At 39.8% G+C, this 19,126-nt stretch overlaps 1 protein-coding gene and 2 non-coding genes across 3 annotated transcripts; 1 reads left to right on the top strand and 2 right to left on the bottom strand.

The window, feature by feature from the left end:
• Positions 1–4,023: 4,023 nt before the first annotated feature.
• Positions 4,024–4,129, bottom strand: LOC145127941 (small nucleolar RNA R71). Its single transcript, XR_013716545.1, has one exon. It is a non-coding gene; the product is annotated as a small nucleolar RNA R71 (small nucleolar RNA).
• A 923-nt stretch (positions 4,130–5,052) lies between these two features.
• On the top strand, positions 5,053–5,556 carry LOC145127293 (uncharacterized). Its single transcript, XM_079062513.1, has one exon. It carries the CDS (start codon positions 5,053–5,055, stop codon positions 5,554–5,556), a length of 504 nt encoding a protein of 167 aa, XP_078918639.1.
• Positions 5,557–6,787: 1,231 nt separating this feature from the next.
• Positions 6,788–6,894, bottom strand: LOC145127986 (small nucleolar RNA R71). The gene has a single exon (XR_013716589.1). It is a non-coding gene; the product is annotated as a small nucleolar RNA R71 (small nucleolar RNA).
• Positions 6,895–19,126: the final 12,232 nt, after the last annotated feature.

Below are 19,126 nucleotides of genomic sequence, written 5' to 3'. Positions count from 1 at the left end.
CTTGAATCAAGAGAATGGTGCAAGAAATATGAGAGCCTAGAGCCTGATGTTTATAGTAATTAAATTTTCCAAAACTACCATTTATAGTTACTTAAATGACCTTATAGTTATTTAAACGACCAAACGTTGATTTATAATACTATTTTAAATATATTTAACGATAGTAGTACTAAACTAATGTCGAAAGTATTCAATATTAGTCTTATAATGACCGCATCGTCAATACCTTTTAATTATATATAAATATGTATACATATGTGTACATATATATGATTTATACTTTATTTTAATACGTAAATATGATATTATAAATTATAACTTGTTCATACGAACTCCGTTTTTAACATTCTTTATATCCACACTTAGATATTGATGAGATATACAACTTTCGTTTAGACTCTGTCGGCTAATTTTGATATTATTTTTAAAGTTATATTTTAACAGACTTAGACTGTTAAAGTTCGTTAAAAATTAATAACATTGTCATCCGACATCCGTTTTCAACTTTCTTTTTATCGTTGAACTCCTATTAACGAGATCTTCAATTCTTATTTAGATTGTTTCGGCTAAAAATCGACCGATCTAAAATTCGATTTCTGAGTTGTATACCACTGTGTTGAATCTTATAAAAATCATAACTTCCTCTAACGAAGTCAGATTTAGACGTTCTTTATATGCATGCTCTCAGTTTGATGATTACTACGACTTTCATTTAGATCACTAAGGCTAAAAAGTATTTTATCAAAAATTTATGTTTTATATTACACAGAGTCGTGTTGGGTTATTCGTGAAACTTCAACGGGTCATAACTTCTTCGTTATAAGTCGGATTTTAGCGTTCTTTATATGTACGGAATCCTTGTGACATATAATATAACTTTGGTTATGATAATTTATCCTAAATAATCTTCCATCAAACACTTATTTTTAACGCTTATTATTTCTAAATTGACTAGCCCGGATCTACGGGTGTTTCAATACACAATATACGCATCCCTACAAGCTCCTTAGTATCCTCGAGACTCTTCCTGAATCTCATATGGATCATGTGCTTCCAGTATTACGAGCCCATACTTATAGGTTTCCATTTCTACGATTGAATTGGTGCGGAAGGATAATATCAAGAAGATAATCGTATGAACAATGATGAACAAGAATATGTGAGTAAAATTGTAATGGATTGATAGAAAGAATCAACATATTACATGAAGAACACTCATGGATGGGGAGAGACCCCATCCAGACTCTCTCTAGTCTAAAGTCTATATAAGTGCACTCATAATAAAATGATCACTCACCTCCACTTTATATGCTAGTGGAGGGAATATGCTTTCATAAAAGGGAATATTCTAACCTAATAAATCACTCATCATTGTAGAGCATTTTCATCCTCCAACAACCTCTCCCTAAATGCTCGGAAATGGTGACGGTAAAACAGTGATAAAAGGCAGAACATTCGACAAGCAGGCTTTGGTGCTGAAGTGTCTCGGAAAAGCTGAAGCTATCGTGTGGCAATGGAATCTCTAGCATTAAAGAACATACAGAGGAACCCAATGTCCGAATAAAAATATGAAATCCTAATCTTCAAAACTGATAAGTCCTCAAAAACCGATCATGTTCACAGTCTCCCTCTCGACTGTTGAACCAAAGAGCATAATGTCAAATCACACGTCTTCAATATTCTGAACTCGAGTGATAATGCACCAAAAAATCTATGAATAATAACCTGCTGAAAGTGTGAAGCATCCAAAAGTAAAGTCTGAATGATAAATAATGTGAATCCGAAGACATGGTCTAGCAATGCCAAAAATTTGATCGGAAGATCAAAAATAAGTGTCACGCCGCATCGCTAAAATACTATTCATCTTCAAAATATCGCAAATCCAAACTCGAACAATCATAAGATCTGATCCGGATGCTAACACAAATGAGACATCCCAAAATGTAGAGTCTGAAGATAAATAGTCGTAATTCGAAGAACATATAGTAATGTCAAAAATTTGATCTGTAAAAGATCAAAAATCAGTGTCACATCACAACACTAAATTGATCGCCGTCTTCAAATGTCTCTAACGTCAAAACTCTAATAATAAACTCGTAATGGATGCTCATGATTCTCCCCTTATTTTTGATCAACCATGCAATAAAGATAATAAATAATCATGAAAGCGGGCAAGAATTACGCCGGATATGATTCCCCCTTCTTTTTAAATATTTTATTCAACCATTAAAAAACATCATACAAAGAATGGGTTAAGAATTTTATAATGACATTGATGGTCTTCGCAATTATAATCACATTTTATTTGTATTAAAAATGCATGCAATTTCTATATCTTTGTCGACGTGGGCTTTCTTAGATGATACTATGGTTTTCTGAAGCCGAAAACGGAAAATCTAGAAAGAAAATGAGTATTTTAGTTTGAGTTTGTGCGAAAAATAATGAAACTTTAATTTATTTTGCTTGCAAAATTTTGAAATATTAATTCGCAATCCTAATTTGAAATAAAAAAGATAAAATAACGGTCACAAAGGTTATTTCACAGTGGGTTGTCAATTTCGCTATCTTGGACAATTTTGACATGTTTGACCCGCTTTGTTTTATTAAATTATTTAAATTTAAATATTATTCACTTGAACGGTTGGAATTGAAGTTAACGATCGTAATAATTTGCTATACCTAAATTTAAATGCATTTATTATCTCAACATCAACGAAAATTAGTGTCCACGTGTTTCTCTTCAATTAAAAAGTAAACTAATTTGAATCTTAACTTCAGTCGCATAAATAACTTTGTATGTGGCAGGTCATACTTGGTGCTACAATCGTTGTCAATCATTCAATGCAAAGGCCACACACCATCATGTCGATTACATGTTGGTTATTATTATTTGGGTCGTAATTGATTTGGTTACAAATTCCAAACACCTTTTAATAGAATTATTAAAGAAATGGATTTTAACAATTTAATGAAAAGTGAGCTACAATGTCAATTGTGGATGATATTAGTATGTTTAACTGTAATTGGATTAAGAATATGTCTAAATTTAATGCTTTTAATTGGTATGTGGTGTAATTCTCCTTTATCTTGTTTTTCATGTACTTTGTCTTGAACGTCTCGCTTAAGCTTTTGTTTTTTCGTTAATGAAATGTTTGTTGTTCAAAAAAAATGTATGTATTTTTTCCTTTATCTTGTATTTTTTTTTGAAACGGTAAGATTCATATTAATTAAAAGCTAGTGCAAAGCTAGAAAAACTATAAATGAAACAAAAACAAAATACAAACGAAATGTGCGTTTAAGTAAATTAAATGACACTAGAATTAAATTTTTATAGTTTACAAGAAGTATGATGGTCTATTGTAACATCCTTTTAAATATAATTTAGGAATATGTGTGGAAGTATTTGCTTGCTTTATAAATTTTAAACTCATAATTTAAACTGTTTTATTCGTGAATGCTTGTAATAAAGGTGATCGGGAAGTAATTTTGCATATTGTGATAGCTTATTCTCAAGTTCATGATGATAGGCAAGTAATTTTACATTTATCAGATAAGTATAATATCATATTACAGTTAATTTCATATCCAGCATTCATCCTCATTTATAGAACAATTTTATTTTTTAATTCATGGATGACAGTTACCAAGGATCCCGACTTGAATAAGGCTTTTTTGTCTTGATATATTTCTACCAGATTCATTGACAAGGTTCTTCCATTCTTTTTTTTAATGTTGCTTGTCTTCCTTTACCTTGCGTGGACCACATTCTCTTAATGCTCAAAGACATACCATTTTCCGGGAAAGATTACGAAGATGCCTTCAAGCACATTGATGAAGTACTGGATATTGCAAACTAATATTCCAAATGTTTCAAGAGATGCAACTTTATTAAGGATGCTTCTGGTAACACTTAATGGAGATACAAAATTTTGGTTGAAGTCATTAGAACCAAGAAGAATAAGAACCTAGCAGGACCTTCGTGAAGCATTCGTAGAACAATTCAGCCCTCCTTCAAAGATTACCAAACTAAAAAGAAGATTGTTAATTTCCAACAGAACGATGGCGAGTCCTTATATGAAGCTTGGGAGATATACAATGGATTACTTAGGAATTGCCCTCAACATGATTTAAACGTGCAACAAGAGGTTTCTATATTTTATGATGGGGTGAATGTGACCACAAGGCAACTCCTTGATTCTCAAGGACCAATGACGAAGAAAGATCCGACTACAATCAAAGAGTTAATTATAGAATTCTCGAAGCACTCTATAGAGTATCACAACCCTCAAGAGGATGTTACAAGAAGTAAAGGCAATGGAGCTACGGAGGATTTAGCAATTGTGATGGCAAAACTAGAAAATATAGACCGGAGGATGACAAAGATGGATCAATCTACACACGCAATACAAGTGGGTTATGATAATTGCAATGGGCCGCATTTGACTAGGGATTGTAGGTTGGATGAGAATGGGAATCGGAAAGCTCAAGTTTGTTACTCGAGTGGAGACAACTATGATGAAGACTGGAGAAAGCCTAATAAGGAATGGTTGCCTTATGAAGAATACAAGAAGGCCAAGGAAGAGAATTTTAGACAAACGGGTCGAGGCTTTTGTCGAAAAGAACAACCACCGCCTGAGAACAAATCCGAGTTCGGGTCGATGCTTGCACGCTTTACAGCCGTTTCTGAGAAAAGATATGATGCGACTGATGCTACAATATGAAACCAACAAGCCGCGATAACAAACATTAAAACTCAATTGGGTCAATTGACCAAACTTGTAAACAAGCGGTTACCACCTAAAAATCCCAATCCAAAACCACAATCTCACGTTATGTAAATATAAACTGAAAAAGAGGTTAATTATTAGCCATTTGTTATCCACGATACAGCTACAAGACAACCTGATCAACAGCCGGAAGAAACGAAGAACGAAGCAAAAGCAGAAAAGTGGTATGCCCAACGACCACGAGGCCAGGTGGTGGCCACTGCAGAATGAAAATTCTTCTTCTTTGAAAATGTATCAGCCTCGGCTTCCTTATCCCTCTCGAGCCATGCAAGTCCCATTGGATCCGGAGCAGAAAAAGTTTATAGAACAAGTGATATCTCTTTTGATCAACGCCCCATTCCTCAAATCCATGGATAAACTTCCAAAATTTGAAAAAGATGTAATTACCAATCGGAAGGAGTTGGAAAAATCATCCAACATCGTGCTTAACGAACTACGTTCTGCTACCATCATTGAGGGATTACCAACAAAAATGGGAGATCCGGGGAGGTTGACTTTACCTTGTGAATTCGGCAATTCCATTATTATAAATGTTTTAGCTGATTTGGGGGTGAGCATTAATCTAATTCCTTATTCCTTTTACAAGAAGCTTGGGTTGCCAAAATTGAAGAGCATTAGAATGACAATCCATATGGTGAATCACTCAATTACCCGTACATGCGAAATTGTAGAAGATTTATTAGTCAAGGTTGGGAAATTCATTTTTCATGTTGACTTTGTTGTGCTCGACATGAAAGAAGATGAGGACCTTCCCATTATTTTTCATTGATCATTTTTAGCACCGTGCGAGCCGTTGTTGACATCTATGACTCCAAGCTTACACTTAGATTGGACAATGAATAAATAACTTTTAGGATGAACCATCCAGCAATTCAAAACCAATCTATGAATGAAATAGATTATTTAGATTGGGTAATGGAGAACAATGAACATGAAGAAGGAGTCAATAAGTTAGAAGAAATAGATATGGGCCTAAGGACACTAAATTGGATAAAGAGTTGAGTGGTGAAGAGGGGTGGGAAATTATGAAGAAATTACGTTTGAGAATATGAAAATGGAAATAAAAGAACATCAAGAAAAGGAAAAAGAAGGTTACGATGCATGGATAAAGAAAAGGGTTAAAATGCAAACACGAGGAAAGCGCCAACAAAAAAAAGGAAAACACGAAGAAGGCATATATAAATTGCACATCAAGTTTTTTGGCGCTATTGTCAGGGAGCATCTTATTTTGGTTTTAATTTAATCACTTTTAGTTAATCGATCCTTTTTGTGGGCTAAAAACTGCAAAGAGTTTCTACATCGTTTTAATTTTTATGTGTATCCAACCGCCATGTCGTGGGCCCGATCTTCCACATCACGGTCACTGTGCAAAAAGTTTTCAGTTTATTTGTAGTTCGTTTTGATTCGTTTAATTTCAATTTTATTTCAGTGATATTAACCAGGGGATCACAGCTTCCTATCATACCACCACTCGAAGATCCAGAATCGGCTTTCCATAAAAAGAAAGATAAAAAGGTTGACAAGTCAAGTAGTATTTTTCACTTGGATAAATCCAAAAGCTTTGAGAAGACTCCCGACAAGAAGGGTAATGTGTACGAGCTAGAAACTGAATACGATTTAGAGGAAGGATGTCACAACAATGACGATGGAGGAATATAAGAGGAGAGTGCGTAACGATAATGGTTCAGGTCTTGTTTCACCCACAATACTATCTGCCACAAACTTTGAGCTCAAGGGCCACATTCTTGCAATGCTCAAAGGCATACCATTTTCTGGGAAAGATTACGAAGATGCCTTCAAGCACATTGATGAAGTACTGGACATTGAAAATTAATGTTCCAAATGTTTCAAGAGATGCAACTTTATTAAGGATACTTTTGGTGACACTTAATGGAGATACAAAAATTTGGTTGAAGTCATTAGCACCAAGAAGAATAAGAACCTGGGAGAACCTTCGTGAAGCATTCGTAGAATAATTCAGCCCTCCTTCAAAGATAGCCAAACAAAAAAAGAAGATTGTTAATTTCCAACAGAACGATGACGAGTCCTTATACGAAGCTTGGGAGATATACAAGGGATTGCTTAGGAATTTCCCTCAACATGATTTAAATGTGCAACAAGAGGTTTCTATATTATATGATGGGGTGAATGTGACCACAAGGCAACTCCTTGATTCTCAAGGACCAATGACGAAGAAAGATCCGACTGCAATCAAAGAGTTAAATATAGACTTCGTGAAGCACTGTAGAGAGTATCACAACCCTCTAGAGGATGTTACAAGAAGTAAAGGCAATGGAACTACGGAGGATTTAGTAGTTGTGATGGAAAAACTAGAAAATATGGACCGGAGGATGACAAAGATGAATCAATATACACACACAATACATGTGGGTTGTGATAATTGCAATGGGCCGCATTTGACTAAGGATTGTAGGTTGGATGAGAATGGGAATCGGAAAGCTCAAGTTTGTTACTCGAGTGGAGACAAAGATGATGAAGACTGGAGAAAACCTAATAAGGAATGGTTGCCTTATGAAGAATACAAGAAGGCCAAGTAAGTGAAGTTTAGACAAACGGGTCGAGGCTTTTATCAAAAAGCACAACCACCGCCCGAGACCAAAATCCGAGTTCGAGTCGATGCTTGCATGCTTTGCATCCGTTTATGAGAAAAGATATGACGTGACTATTGCTACAATAAGAAACCAACAAGTCGCGATAACAAACATTAAAACTCATTTGGTTCAATTGATCAAACTCGTAAACGTGCGTTTACCACCTAAAAATCCCGATCCAAAACCACAATCTCACGTTATGTAAATATAAATTGAAAAAGAAGTGAGCCAATAGTGATCCGCGATACAGCTACAAGACAACCCGATCCACAGCCGGAAGAAATGAAGAACGAAGCAAAAGCAGAAAAGTGGTATGCCCAGCGCCCACGACGTGGCGACCACGAGGCCATGTCGTGGCCACTGCAGAATGAAAATTCTTCTTCTTTGAAACCGTATCAGCCTTCGCTTCCTTCTCCCTCTTGAGCCATGCAAAACCCATTGGATCGAGAGTAGAAAAAGTTTATAGAACAAGTGATATCTCTTTTGATCAACGCCCCATTCCTCAAATCCATGGATAAACTTCCAAATTGTGAAAAAGATGTAATGACCAATCGGAAGGAATTGGAAAAAGCATCCACCATCGTGCTTAACGAACTATGTTCTGCTGCCATCATTGAGGGATTACCAACAAGAATGGGAGATCCGGGCAGGTTGACTTTACCTTGTGAATTCTGTTAGGACATAATTTGTGGTTTATGCTTTACTTTGTATGGCTTTTATAGTTCTCGGTCTAGGACCGAAAGCACCTTGTATTCGTTGGTGTTTGGACCGAAATAACCATGTGATTTTGGTGGGCTTAATGATGCTTTCGGTTGGGTTTTTGGCTGGGCTTTCGTAATTACGTCTAGGTATATATAACTTTGCTTCAGTCGTGTTCAAGGTTGGTCATTGCAATTAGCTAATTTCGAGTTTAGAGAGATAGAGAGAACCGAGAAACATAGAGATCTTATGTACCCGACTATTAATAAATAATAATGTGCATTGAAGATTCCATACCATGTTCTTAATTGATTATAACAGTTTTGCATTGATCATTAGATTGGGATTCCGCACCAATTCTAGTGACTTCGATTGATACATTGAATTGGGTTTTACAATTGGTATCAGAGCAAGGATTGGTATCAATCGAATTGGCAAGATATTAAACGTTTCTTCAAATTTTTCTTGGTGTTTTTGGGGTTTATAAGTTTCTTTTGACGAAAATTGTTGCTGCTGTTGTAACATCATGTTTCGGATCATCCGTGATTTAGGGTTCGTGGGCGGCAACTCGGGCATGAGGAAGCCTTAGGGCTGCAACTAGTTGTTAGAAGAGTAGGGCTTCTCGCCACCTTTTCGTGCATATGAGGTTCATTGGAAATGAACTTATAACGAGGAAACTATGATAGTTTGAAGTTTTGGCAAGTTAAGTCCCTTATTTGAGAAAGGTGGCAGTTGAGTACGCGGGGCGTACGTGTGTGTACGCTTAGCGTACTCATGTGTGTGACTTTTAAGCGGAGCCACCTAGTACGCTGGGTGTACCAGAGGGTACGTTGGGCGTACTAGGCCCAGAGTGAAAACTCTAAATGAGGGATGTGTCCCTATTTAAAGAACATGATGGCCTCATTTCTGGCCACCATTTCCAGAACTCAACCCTATCCAAACCCTAATTTTCATCCCTTGAGCTTGAGTGTCCATTTGTGGGCTTCTAAGTGTTCTTGTGGTATTCTTGGAGTGAAGAAGGAGCATTGAAGAGAATGGAGTTGGAGTCCAGACTTTGGATCTGAGATTTTCTATGGTTGGAGCATCATTTAAAGGTATAAAGCTCAGAGCTTTCTCAACCTTTTTTATTTGAGCATATTATGGTCCATATTAGGGTTTTTGGTCCCAAAGCTTGAAGGTTTATGAGTTGTTGAACTCCAGAGCCTAATATTTATCCTTTTAAGTGTTTCTAGTGGAGGGGATTCATAAAAATGACGACTTGGACGTTAAAACCACCCCATGCATGAGATATGAGCATTTTTGGGAGTAAAGAGTGAGTGCATTTGGGTTTGGGACTTTATCAGCCATGCAAAGGCTTAAAGTCACGAACTTTATGGAGTATGAGCCTTTAGGGAGTCCAGATCTGAGAGTATAGCTATGGTATTAACGGGTTAAGACCAAGAGAGTGGAAGAAGGAAATAAGGACGTACGCCGAGCGTAAATCCAGTACGCCCCGTGTACTGGTCAAGTGTCCCCGATGGCTCGATCAGGAATTGTGTGTACGCTGAGCTGAGCGTACCAAGGGAGGTACGCCCCGCGTAATCTATCTGTGGGCTTTTTGGGTTAATCTCATTTTGGGCCTTAAGTGTTGGGCCTGGATTAGGGCTTGTTGTGCTGGGGTTTTTGATCATATATATATATATATATATATATATATATATATATATATATATATATATATATATATATATATATATACATATATATATAATTGTATTGGGCCCTTGTGTTGGGCTTGCCATTTGGACCTATGTTTAAGAGTTGGGCCTTCGGAGAGCCCATTTAGTATTAGGCCTTGGTGGACCCAATGAGTTTGAGTTATTTGTGGGCCGGGTAGTGGATTATCTTTAGACCTAATGAGTGAGGTTTGGTCTTAGATCTTAATTGAGTTAATTGTTGGTTTTGGTTCAGTGTTTGAGGTCGGTGTACAGCAGCAGCATCTATAGGAGCTGTTCATCATCCGAGGTGAGTCTTCTCACTATACTTACCTAGAGTGGTAATCTTTGTGTGACCGGAGGGCCTTATGTGCCTATAGTGAGTATTGTGATATCCTGCATTATTTCTTTGTGATTTATGTTGTATATTATTATGTGCCTTATTAAGTTAGGACCGGAGGGTCCAAACCGAGTTGTGAGACCGGAGGGTCTTCACTGAGATACCTGACTGGAGGGTCCACCCGAGTTGTGGGACTGGAGGGTCCACCCGAGTTGTGGGACTGGAGGGTCCCACTGCGACACATTGACCGTAGGGTCTTATTTGAGTTATAACCATGAGAGGCTAATGAGATATGTGTGGTATTTTGGGAAACTCACTAAGCTTTGTGCTTACCGTGTTATGTGATATACGTTTCGGATACTTCTTAGGATCATTGGAAGGCGCTGACTTGATTGTACACACGAGATGGAGTTATGTTTGAGGATCATGTATTTTTAGAATGGATATGTGTTTTTGATAATTTGATACTTTGGGATTTTTTTGAAATGTGTTAATGAGAATTATGTGATTTAAAATGAAAATTTTGTTTGAAAATTTACGGTATTACAAGTTGGTATCAGAGCCTTGGTTTGAGGGGTTCGGATGTACCTTCGGGTGTGTCTTGACTCAAACTGAGGATTTGAGAAAAAAAATTCAAAGGAAATGATTTTATTAAAATGAGAAAGAGTTTTAAGAGAAAACGAGTTAGAGCAGTGTGTACAATCAGCCAGAGCCCGAACGGTGATTTCCCAAAATACCCTTACTTATTTGTGTTATGAGATATTCATGAGATATTAGTGATGCATGCTAGAGGATAGGCTAGGTATTTCATATCTTAGGGCGAGAGTTGCCTGATTTGTGATGCCTTAGCCTAGGAAAGGCCATTGATTGATATTATCTGCTATTTGCTCTGTGTATGTGTTGAGTAAGAGTACCTGGCAAGAATCTTTTAGAGAGAGCTTTGAGTAAAGGAGTAATCTAGGAGAGATACCTAGATGTGCATTTAAGGAACCTAGTGAAAGATTAGTGGGATAACCAAGAGGGGTAGGGTTGCCTGAGTTGGTAATGCCTTTTAGAGCTACAGATAGAGCGAGTGGAGCTGTATGCTAGAGTGGCTTTATGTGTTGGTGGAGGTGATTCGATGACCGAATGCTGCTTGATTTGTGCTTTGTGGAACTCTTGCTGATGGGAGACAGCTACTAAGTGAATATGACGATATTCAAGAGGTAGATGGCTAGCATCATGAGGAGATCTTCAGCAGCTGATGGCAGAGAAGTGTGAGAACCTAGGAAGAGCCTAGGGAGTGACTTTATTCAGATGAGTACGCTGATAGAAGAGAGTATTCGCTGGGGAGCGAACATGTGTAATAGGATTTATGATCGAGAAGGTTGAGCAGCTACTTAGGAAATCTGGGACGATCCGTGTGGAAAGTATGGGTAGATGTGGCAGGTAGTATGGGCCCGTACTACTGAAAGCAGAGGACCCATACTTGAAACAGGGAGGATTCCAGAGGTTCTAAATAGCATGTTAAGGGAGATAACATGGTTCGGGTACCATGCTTCGTAGCAGAGTGTGTTTTCATCTTACCAGTTATCCAGCGATGGGTATTAAGGCTGAGAAAGGATATGTTAAACTGTGGGGCCAGAGGGACATGTCGGTTGAGCTTCGATAGAGTGTACCTTGCGAGGAAAATTGAGTTTAGATCCCGAGGAGTTTGACTGGTGAGCTGCCAGTTGAGGACGCGGGACTTGAGCAAAAGTGGAGATGTTACGCTGTGGAGGATTGCGGCCTGGGTTGAGTGATCGGTCGACGGTTGAGACGTCACCTTCTGTGACGAGAATTACACTATTTCCGTTTCCATTGAGGAGCGAAGGAGATAACGAGTTTTCGGTTTCAGAGTTTGGAGGTAAACCCTGTGGGGTAGCATTTAGTTGAGATATTTTCACCAGAGTATGTGTGGTGTATTGCTGCAAGGTATTTCTTATACCGTGAGAGAGTCATCAGTGGGGACTAGGATGGATGAGGACAAGGAGATGCCTTAGTTGAGTAAGGCAAACTTTTAGCAGCAGTTCCAGGTGATCAAGAGGAGTATACCGGGGCGGCAGCCCTCGTTGCCTACATTATGTATCGATTGTGAGAGTGAGGTCTCTTGCTCCTATGATAATTTTCGTGATGGAATGTTGGTTGAGGGATCGGAGACGAAGTGTGTGATAGTGCATTATTTCCAGATTGAGAGTCGTGACTAATTCGGGACAGTTGGGATATCCGGCGGTGTGTCAGTATGGGATTTCGGGATGACCAGAGGCAGTCACGTTGGGAGGGTTCCAAGGATTTCATCTGAGATTCGGGATATTTGGAGTTGCTTGGTCTCGATCGGGAAGATCATCGAGTGTTACGTTTTACGATCCCAAGAGTCAAGTGTGATGTACCTGGTGAAACTGACTATGGAGTAGACTGTTGGTATGCCAGTTAGTGATGGTTCGAACCCTAAGTGGGGGAGAACTGGGTATTCTATTGAGAGAATTAGTGATCTGTTCAAGGGAGGCTAGAGAACTGATTATGGAGATCTGCGGTGCGGACACATGAAGACTTGGGTTATTGGTGGATGAGGCAAGGTGCAGAACGGGATGATGCATGTTATACGTGTTTAGGAAAGGATGAGTGTATCCACAGCGAGTAGCCATTGGTTAGAGATCTTATTGCGGTTAGGAACCCTTCGAGTTTGTAGTGGTTGAGTTCGAGGCGGTTGGCTCGTTAAGGACCAATTTCGACTATTGAGAAATTCTAGTTCGATATAGGGGTTGTTATATGCACTCCAGGAAGGGCAGCACTTGTTTGGCAACCAACTTCAGAGTCGGTATGAGTATTCTCGCATAGGTTTTGAGCAGAAGGGATGGGGTTTCGGATTGTCATCAACGCGTTCTTGGTCATTGACGATTCCTCCGTGTTTCAAGTTGTGAGTTGGAGTATTTTGAGGTTGCGAGTTGTGCGAGTGGAAGATCAATGGTCGAGGTAAGACAATATGAGATTCTGAGAGGGTGTATTGCGGTATCCGAGTATGATGTCGTGAGTGGAAGATCAGTGGATGAGACAAGACATCGTGAGGTTCCGTGATGGTGTACCGGGGTATCTGAGTATGACACCCTAAATTTTTGGGATTGTTTTGAGACTTGAGTTTGTGAGATGGAAAGTGGAGTACTGAGTGGCTATTTTTCCAGTGGGAGCCCTTCAGCTAATTGTCATCGGACGGGACTATTCAGATGTGAATTGTAGCAGGAGAAAGTGTCTTGTTGCGGCAATTGTCGTCAGGAGTAGAGATGCTTAATCTGGGTGGGTATGTGTACCTATCGATGATTGGACCACGGAGCATGAGCTAGTGGACTCAGTGTGGTGACGACTTGGGGAAGAGAATGTGGGGTGATAAGAGAGTAAACAGATCCGAGTGGGAGTAATCACTAAGGACTATCAGGGGAGACCGTGGAGAGAGCCCATGGAGAGTAAGTGAGGGTATCGTATGATTACGGGGAGCCGTAACATACATGAGTCATAGAGAGGGTATCGTATGATTACGGGGAGGCGTAACATACATGAGTCAGAGAGAGAGTATCGTATGATTACGGGGAGCCGTAACATACGTGAGTCAGAGAGAGAGTATCGTAATACAGCGGGGAGCCGTAGTATCCGCGAGGCAATGAGAGAGTGTCGTAGGACTACAGGGAGCCGTAGCACTGGTTATTCAGTGAGAGAGTGTTGTATAATTATGGGGATCCGCAGCCTTACTAGTTAAGGGTGATGCAGAGGGGCTCTTAGGCCTGGGTAGCCTTGCCAAATATGTCTATGGGAACCTGGTGGCCAAACCAGGGGTGAGACTGGGGTCTCAGCAATGGTCGAAACCCGTTGTGTTTTGAGTTAGAGAAGGGTTGTCGCAAGTCAGAAGGATCGAGGTGTAATGCATGCGTATATGCATGGAACATGGGTTATAAGTTGAGTACTAGGTTCGGACGAGTGGTTCCAACTCTGTGTCGGACCAGACTATGTTGGGTGAGTTTCGCTCTATCTGTGAGGAGAACGAGCAGGTGGGGATTTCGGGTGGATTACATTCTCAGAGGGGTGTGTTTCCCATTTGATGTTTTAGACTTGGATGAACCTGTTCATTGGTTTGGGAAGAACCACGATGCGCACGAGGTAACATGTGGTAAATGACCGAGGTCGTGTGTGGGGGTGCGATTTCAAACCGAGTGTAGAAATTGCTTGGGGTAAAGCGAGCTTCGTGATTATGGAGTTCAGTGTGATTAGTTGAGTCATCTTGGTTGAGTAGGACTCATGTGACGTCCTATTGCCGAATGGGCTAGGGTAGCCTCGAAAATTCAACTGCTAGGTCTGGAGTCGATCTTGTAGTCGGATTTGGTGTCTAGCATTAAGAGGCAGTTGGAGTTATGTTTCCGGCTATCAGTGGATAGTTGGGTCAGGCATGGACGTTGATTTTGGGGCCGAAGCTGAATCATCCTAGGGTCGGCAGTGAAATGATAGTGTCTAACGAGAGGTCGGACCTAGAGTAGATTTTCGATTCCCATGTGGGTTGGCATGTCTTCATTTAGTGTTGAGGACCGAGTATTGAGGTTCACTTTTTAGATGGGTTCTGATAGGATAATCGGAGGTTGGTCATTGGTGCGAGATGACCCCCGTTTCTTTGAGTTTTGGTTGGAGTCGACTGGTGTGTCCGGCAGGAGTGTTCAGCAGCTAATTATGGTTAATGACTTGTTCCATCAGTCGTGACGAGTAATCAGAGTTGGAGATGTTTTATCGAATCTGTTATTCAATGAGCGAATGACATGGGGATATACCGAATGGGCGGTCAGTCGGGGAGACATACCACTACAGATTCCAAGTTTTGGAGAGGCAGAGTTGGTTTTGCAACAGTGAAGGGTTCGTTCTTCTTCGAGTTGGAGGGTTCGGTTTGCTTTCGGTTACTTGAGGGAGATCGGTTATCTTCCGAATAATTGGTTACGCTTCTCGGGCTAAATGTTGGGATCTGAGTAATGATAAGGAGCGATTTCGAGGGAGAAATCTAATTCAAGTGAGGGAGAATTGTAACATCCTGTTTCGGATCATCCGTGATTTAGGGTTCGTGGGCTGCAACCCGGGCATGAGGAAGCCTTAGGGCTGCAACTAGTTGTTAGAAGAGTAGGGCTTCTCGCCACCTTTTCGTGCATATGAGGTTCATTGGAAATGAACTTATAACGATGAAGCTATGATAGTTTGAAGTTTTGGCAAGTTAAGTCCCTCATTTGAGAAAGGTGGCAGTTGAGTATGCGGGGCGTACGTGTGTGTACGCTTAGCGTACTCATGTGCGTGACTTTTATGCAGAGCCACCTAGTACGTTGGCCGTACCAGAGGGTACGCTGGGCGTACTAGGCCCATAGTGAAAACCCTAAATGAGGGATGTGTCCCTATTTAAAGAACAGGATGGCCTCATTTCTGGCCACCATTTCCAGACCTCGACCCTATCCAAACCCTAATTTCCATCCCTTGAGCTTGAGTGTCCATTTGTGGGCTTCTAAGTGTTCTTGTGGTATTCTTGGAGTGAAGAAGGAGAATTGAAGAGAATGGAGTTGGAGTCCAGACTTTGGATCTGAGCTTTTCTGTGGTTGGAGCATCATTTGAAGGTATAAAGCTTAGAGCTTTCTCATCCTTTTTGGTTTGAGCATATTATGGTCCATATTAGGGTTTTTGGTCCCAAAGCATGAAGCTTTATGAGTTGTTGAACTCTAGAGCCTAATATCTGTCCTTTTAAGTGTTTCTAGTGGAGGAGATTCATAAAAATGAGGTATTGGATGTTAAAACGACCCCATGCATGTAAATAAGCATTTTTTGGAGTAAAGAGTGAGTGTATTTGGGTTTGGGACTTTATCAGCCATGCAAAGGCTTAAAGTCACGAACTTTATGGAGTACGAGCCTTTAGGGAGTCCATATCTGAGAGTATAGCTATGGTCTTAACGGGTTAAGACCAAGAGAGTGGAAGAACGAAATATGGACGTACGCCGAGCGTAAATCTAGTACGCCCCACGTACTGGTCAAGTGTCCCCGATGGCCCGATCAGAAATTGTGTGTACGCTGAGCGTACCAATGGAGGTATGCCCCGCGTAATCTATCTGTGGGCTTTTTGGGCTAAATCTTATTTTGGGCCTTAAGTGTTGGGCCTAGATTAGGGCTTGTTATGCTGGGGTTTTTGATCAGATATATATATATATATATATATATATATATATATATATATATATATATATATATATATATATATATATATATATATATATATGTATATATATATATGTATATATATATATATATATATATATATATATATATATATATATATGTATGTATATAAAAAATTGTATTGGGCCCTTGTGTTGGGCTTGCCATTTGGACCTATGTTTAAGAGTTAGGCCTTGGGAGATCCCATTTAGTATTGGGCCTTGGTGGACCCAATGAGTTTAAGTTATTTGTGGGCCGGGTAGTAGACTATCTTTAGACCTAATGATTGAGGTTTGGTCTTAGATCTTAATTGAGTTAATTGTGGGTTTTGGTTCAGTGTTAGAGGTCGGTGTGCAGCAGCAGCATCTATAGGAGTTGTTCTTCATCCGAGGTGAGTCTTCTCACTATACTTACCTAGAGTGGTAATCTTTGTGTGACCGGAGGGCCTTATGTGCTTATATTGGGTATTGTGATATCCTACATTATTTCTTTGTGATTTATGTTGTGTATTATTCTGTGCCTTTTTGAGTTAGGACCAGAGGGTCCAAACCGAGTTGTGAGACCGGAGGGTCTTCACTAAGATACCGGACTGGAGGGTCCACCCGAGTTGTGGGACTGGAGGGTCCCACTGATACACAATGACCGGAGGGTCTTATTTGAGTTATAGCCATGAGAGGCTAATGAGATATGTGTGGTATTTTAGGAAACTCACTAAGCTTTGTGCTTACCGTGTTATGTGATATACGTTTCGGATACTTCTTAGGATCGTTGGAAGGCACTGACTTGATTGTACACACGAGATGGAGTTATGTTTGAGGATCATGTATTTTTAGAATGGATATGTGTTTTTGATAATTTGATACTTTGGGATTTTTTTGAAATGTGTTAATGAGAATTATGTGATTTTAAAATGAAAATTTTGTTTGAAAATTTACAGTGTTACAGCTGTTCTTCGTGCTCTTCACTACATTGGAGAGTTTGATCGAAATTGGTTTTGATAAATTATCAATTTCGTGTTTCCGGTATTTTTGGGAGTTTTTCGAACTGGTCTGGACGGTTTCGGCGGCAAGTTTAAGTTCTCAGCTAGGTTTTAGTGATTTCGGCGGCTACCAGTGTTCTCGGTCAGCAACTAGGTCAATTGTCTAGTTTTCGGTCTGACTTTGTGTTCGGTCAATGATCTCGGTCAAACAGGGTTTTCGGTCAACAATCTCGGTCAATGTTTTCGGTCAACGAGTTTTAGGTCAACAATCTTGATTTTTGACTTTTCGGTCAAACCTAATAGTTTTCGGTTAAACCATATACTTTTCGGTTTTCAATGGACTCATACAACACTTCTCTTTCAACAATGCAAAGTGATCTTGATTCAGTTGTGGGGTCAACAACTCGAATTCCCCGGCTGTTGACTGCTGATGGATTTCCTGAGTGGAAATTTAGATTTGAGAAGTATGTTAAAATGAAGGATGTCAAAGTATGGAGAAGCTTCCTGAGAGGTCCAGTCAAGATCACAACCACTCTGGATGATGAAGCTAAAACTATGGTTGATAAGCCTATAGAGGACTACACTAATAAGGACTTCGACAAGATTAAAGATGATGAAAAGGCACTGGCTATTCTTACCATGGCTTTGTCCCCTGACATCGCTCAAGGTTTCCGTGAGTATAAATCTGCTAAGGCTTTGTGGGAAGCCTTGATTGAGGTGTATGAAGGGAATGAGGATATGAAGCAAAGCATACATGATTTTCTTCGTCAAAGATTCAACATGTTTAGTCATGTTCTTGGGGAGACTTTGGAAGCCCAATTGCAGCATTTTATTACTCTCAACACAGAAATGAGCACTACTGGAAACGTGTTGTCTTGCTCTGAGATAAATAAGAAGCTTCTCATTTCACTTCCCAGGAATTGGGATATGAATGTGTCTATGATCAAGAAGACAAAGGACCTAAGAAAACTTTCTCTTGCCGAAGTGATGGCTATTATCAAAGCATGTGACATGGATGACAAGCAGAGAGAAATTAATCATGTCAATTCCTACTCAACTGCAAGCTTAGGAGCATTCACTAACAATGCATTTTCAGTTGTACCATTGCATCATGCTCCTCCATCTTTTGGTCTACCAATGACATCTCCCAACTCCTCTGCGTCCAGTTCCACCATCAAATCCAACTCGCAGACTCCAGTCACTGCCAAAGGAGCTGAAGAAAACATGGCTATGATGGTTGGATTCATGAATTGCTACAATGCCTTTGTGGCTAGTGAATTAGTTCCTCCAGTTATGATCGGAGAACTCGATCCAATTCACCCTGAGTATGTTGAAGAGATGGACATATCATGGCAAATTGCATTGGCATTGTTCAGGGCAAAGAAGTTCACTCAACGAACTGGAAAGAATAACCGGGGAGTGAATATGGATAAGAAAGTAGGCTTCAACAAAAGTAAGTTGAGGTGTTACAACTGTCATAAGGCAGGTCATTTTGCTTGTGAGTGCACCAAGCCAAGAGTGGAAAACAATGCTGAGAGGGCCTTGGTTCCAGCTGGAAACAACAGAGAAGCGCCTCCGAATAATGAGAATGTTATGGTGGCACAACAGTTCTCGTGGGAAGATCAGATGCAGGCTCTCAATCTTACTGAAAATGGAAGAGCTAATCTTGCCCAGATTAAAGATGGTGAAGATGAAAATTTGGCAGAAGAGAAGATGATGGAGTTGCAGTTTGCTTTCATGGTCTCCACCACTCCTACCACCAAAGAGGTTAGTGAAGT

The sequence above is a fragment of the Lactuca virosa genome, chromosome 7, assembly GCF_052849685.1.
Source record: "Lactuca virosa cultivar CGN04683 chromosome 7, Lactuca_virosa_CGN04683_v6, whole genome shotgun sequence".
Lineage (NCBI taxonomy): Eukaryota > Viridiplantae > Streptophyta > Magnoliopsida > Asterales > Asteraceae > Lactuca > Lactuca virosa.
Note: the sequence above shows the minus strand (reverse complement) of the source record. Positions and strands in the feature narration are given on the sequence as shown.

Excerpts from the sequence above, each read along its gene's own strand:
- LOC145127293 (XM_079062513.1), top strand. The coding sequence starts at position 5,053 with ATGCAAGTCCCATTGGATCCGGAGCAGAAAAAGTTTATAGAACAAGTG.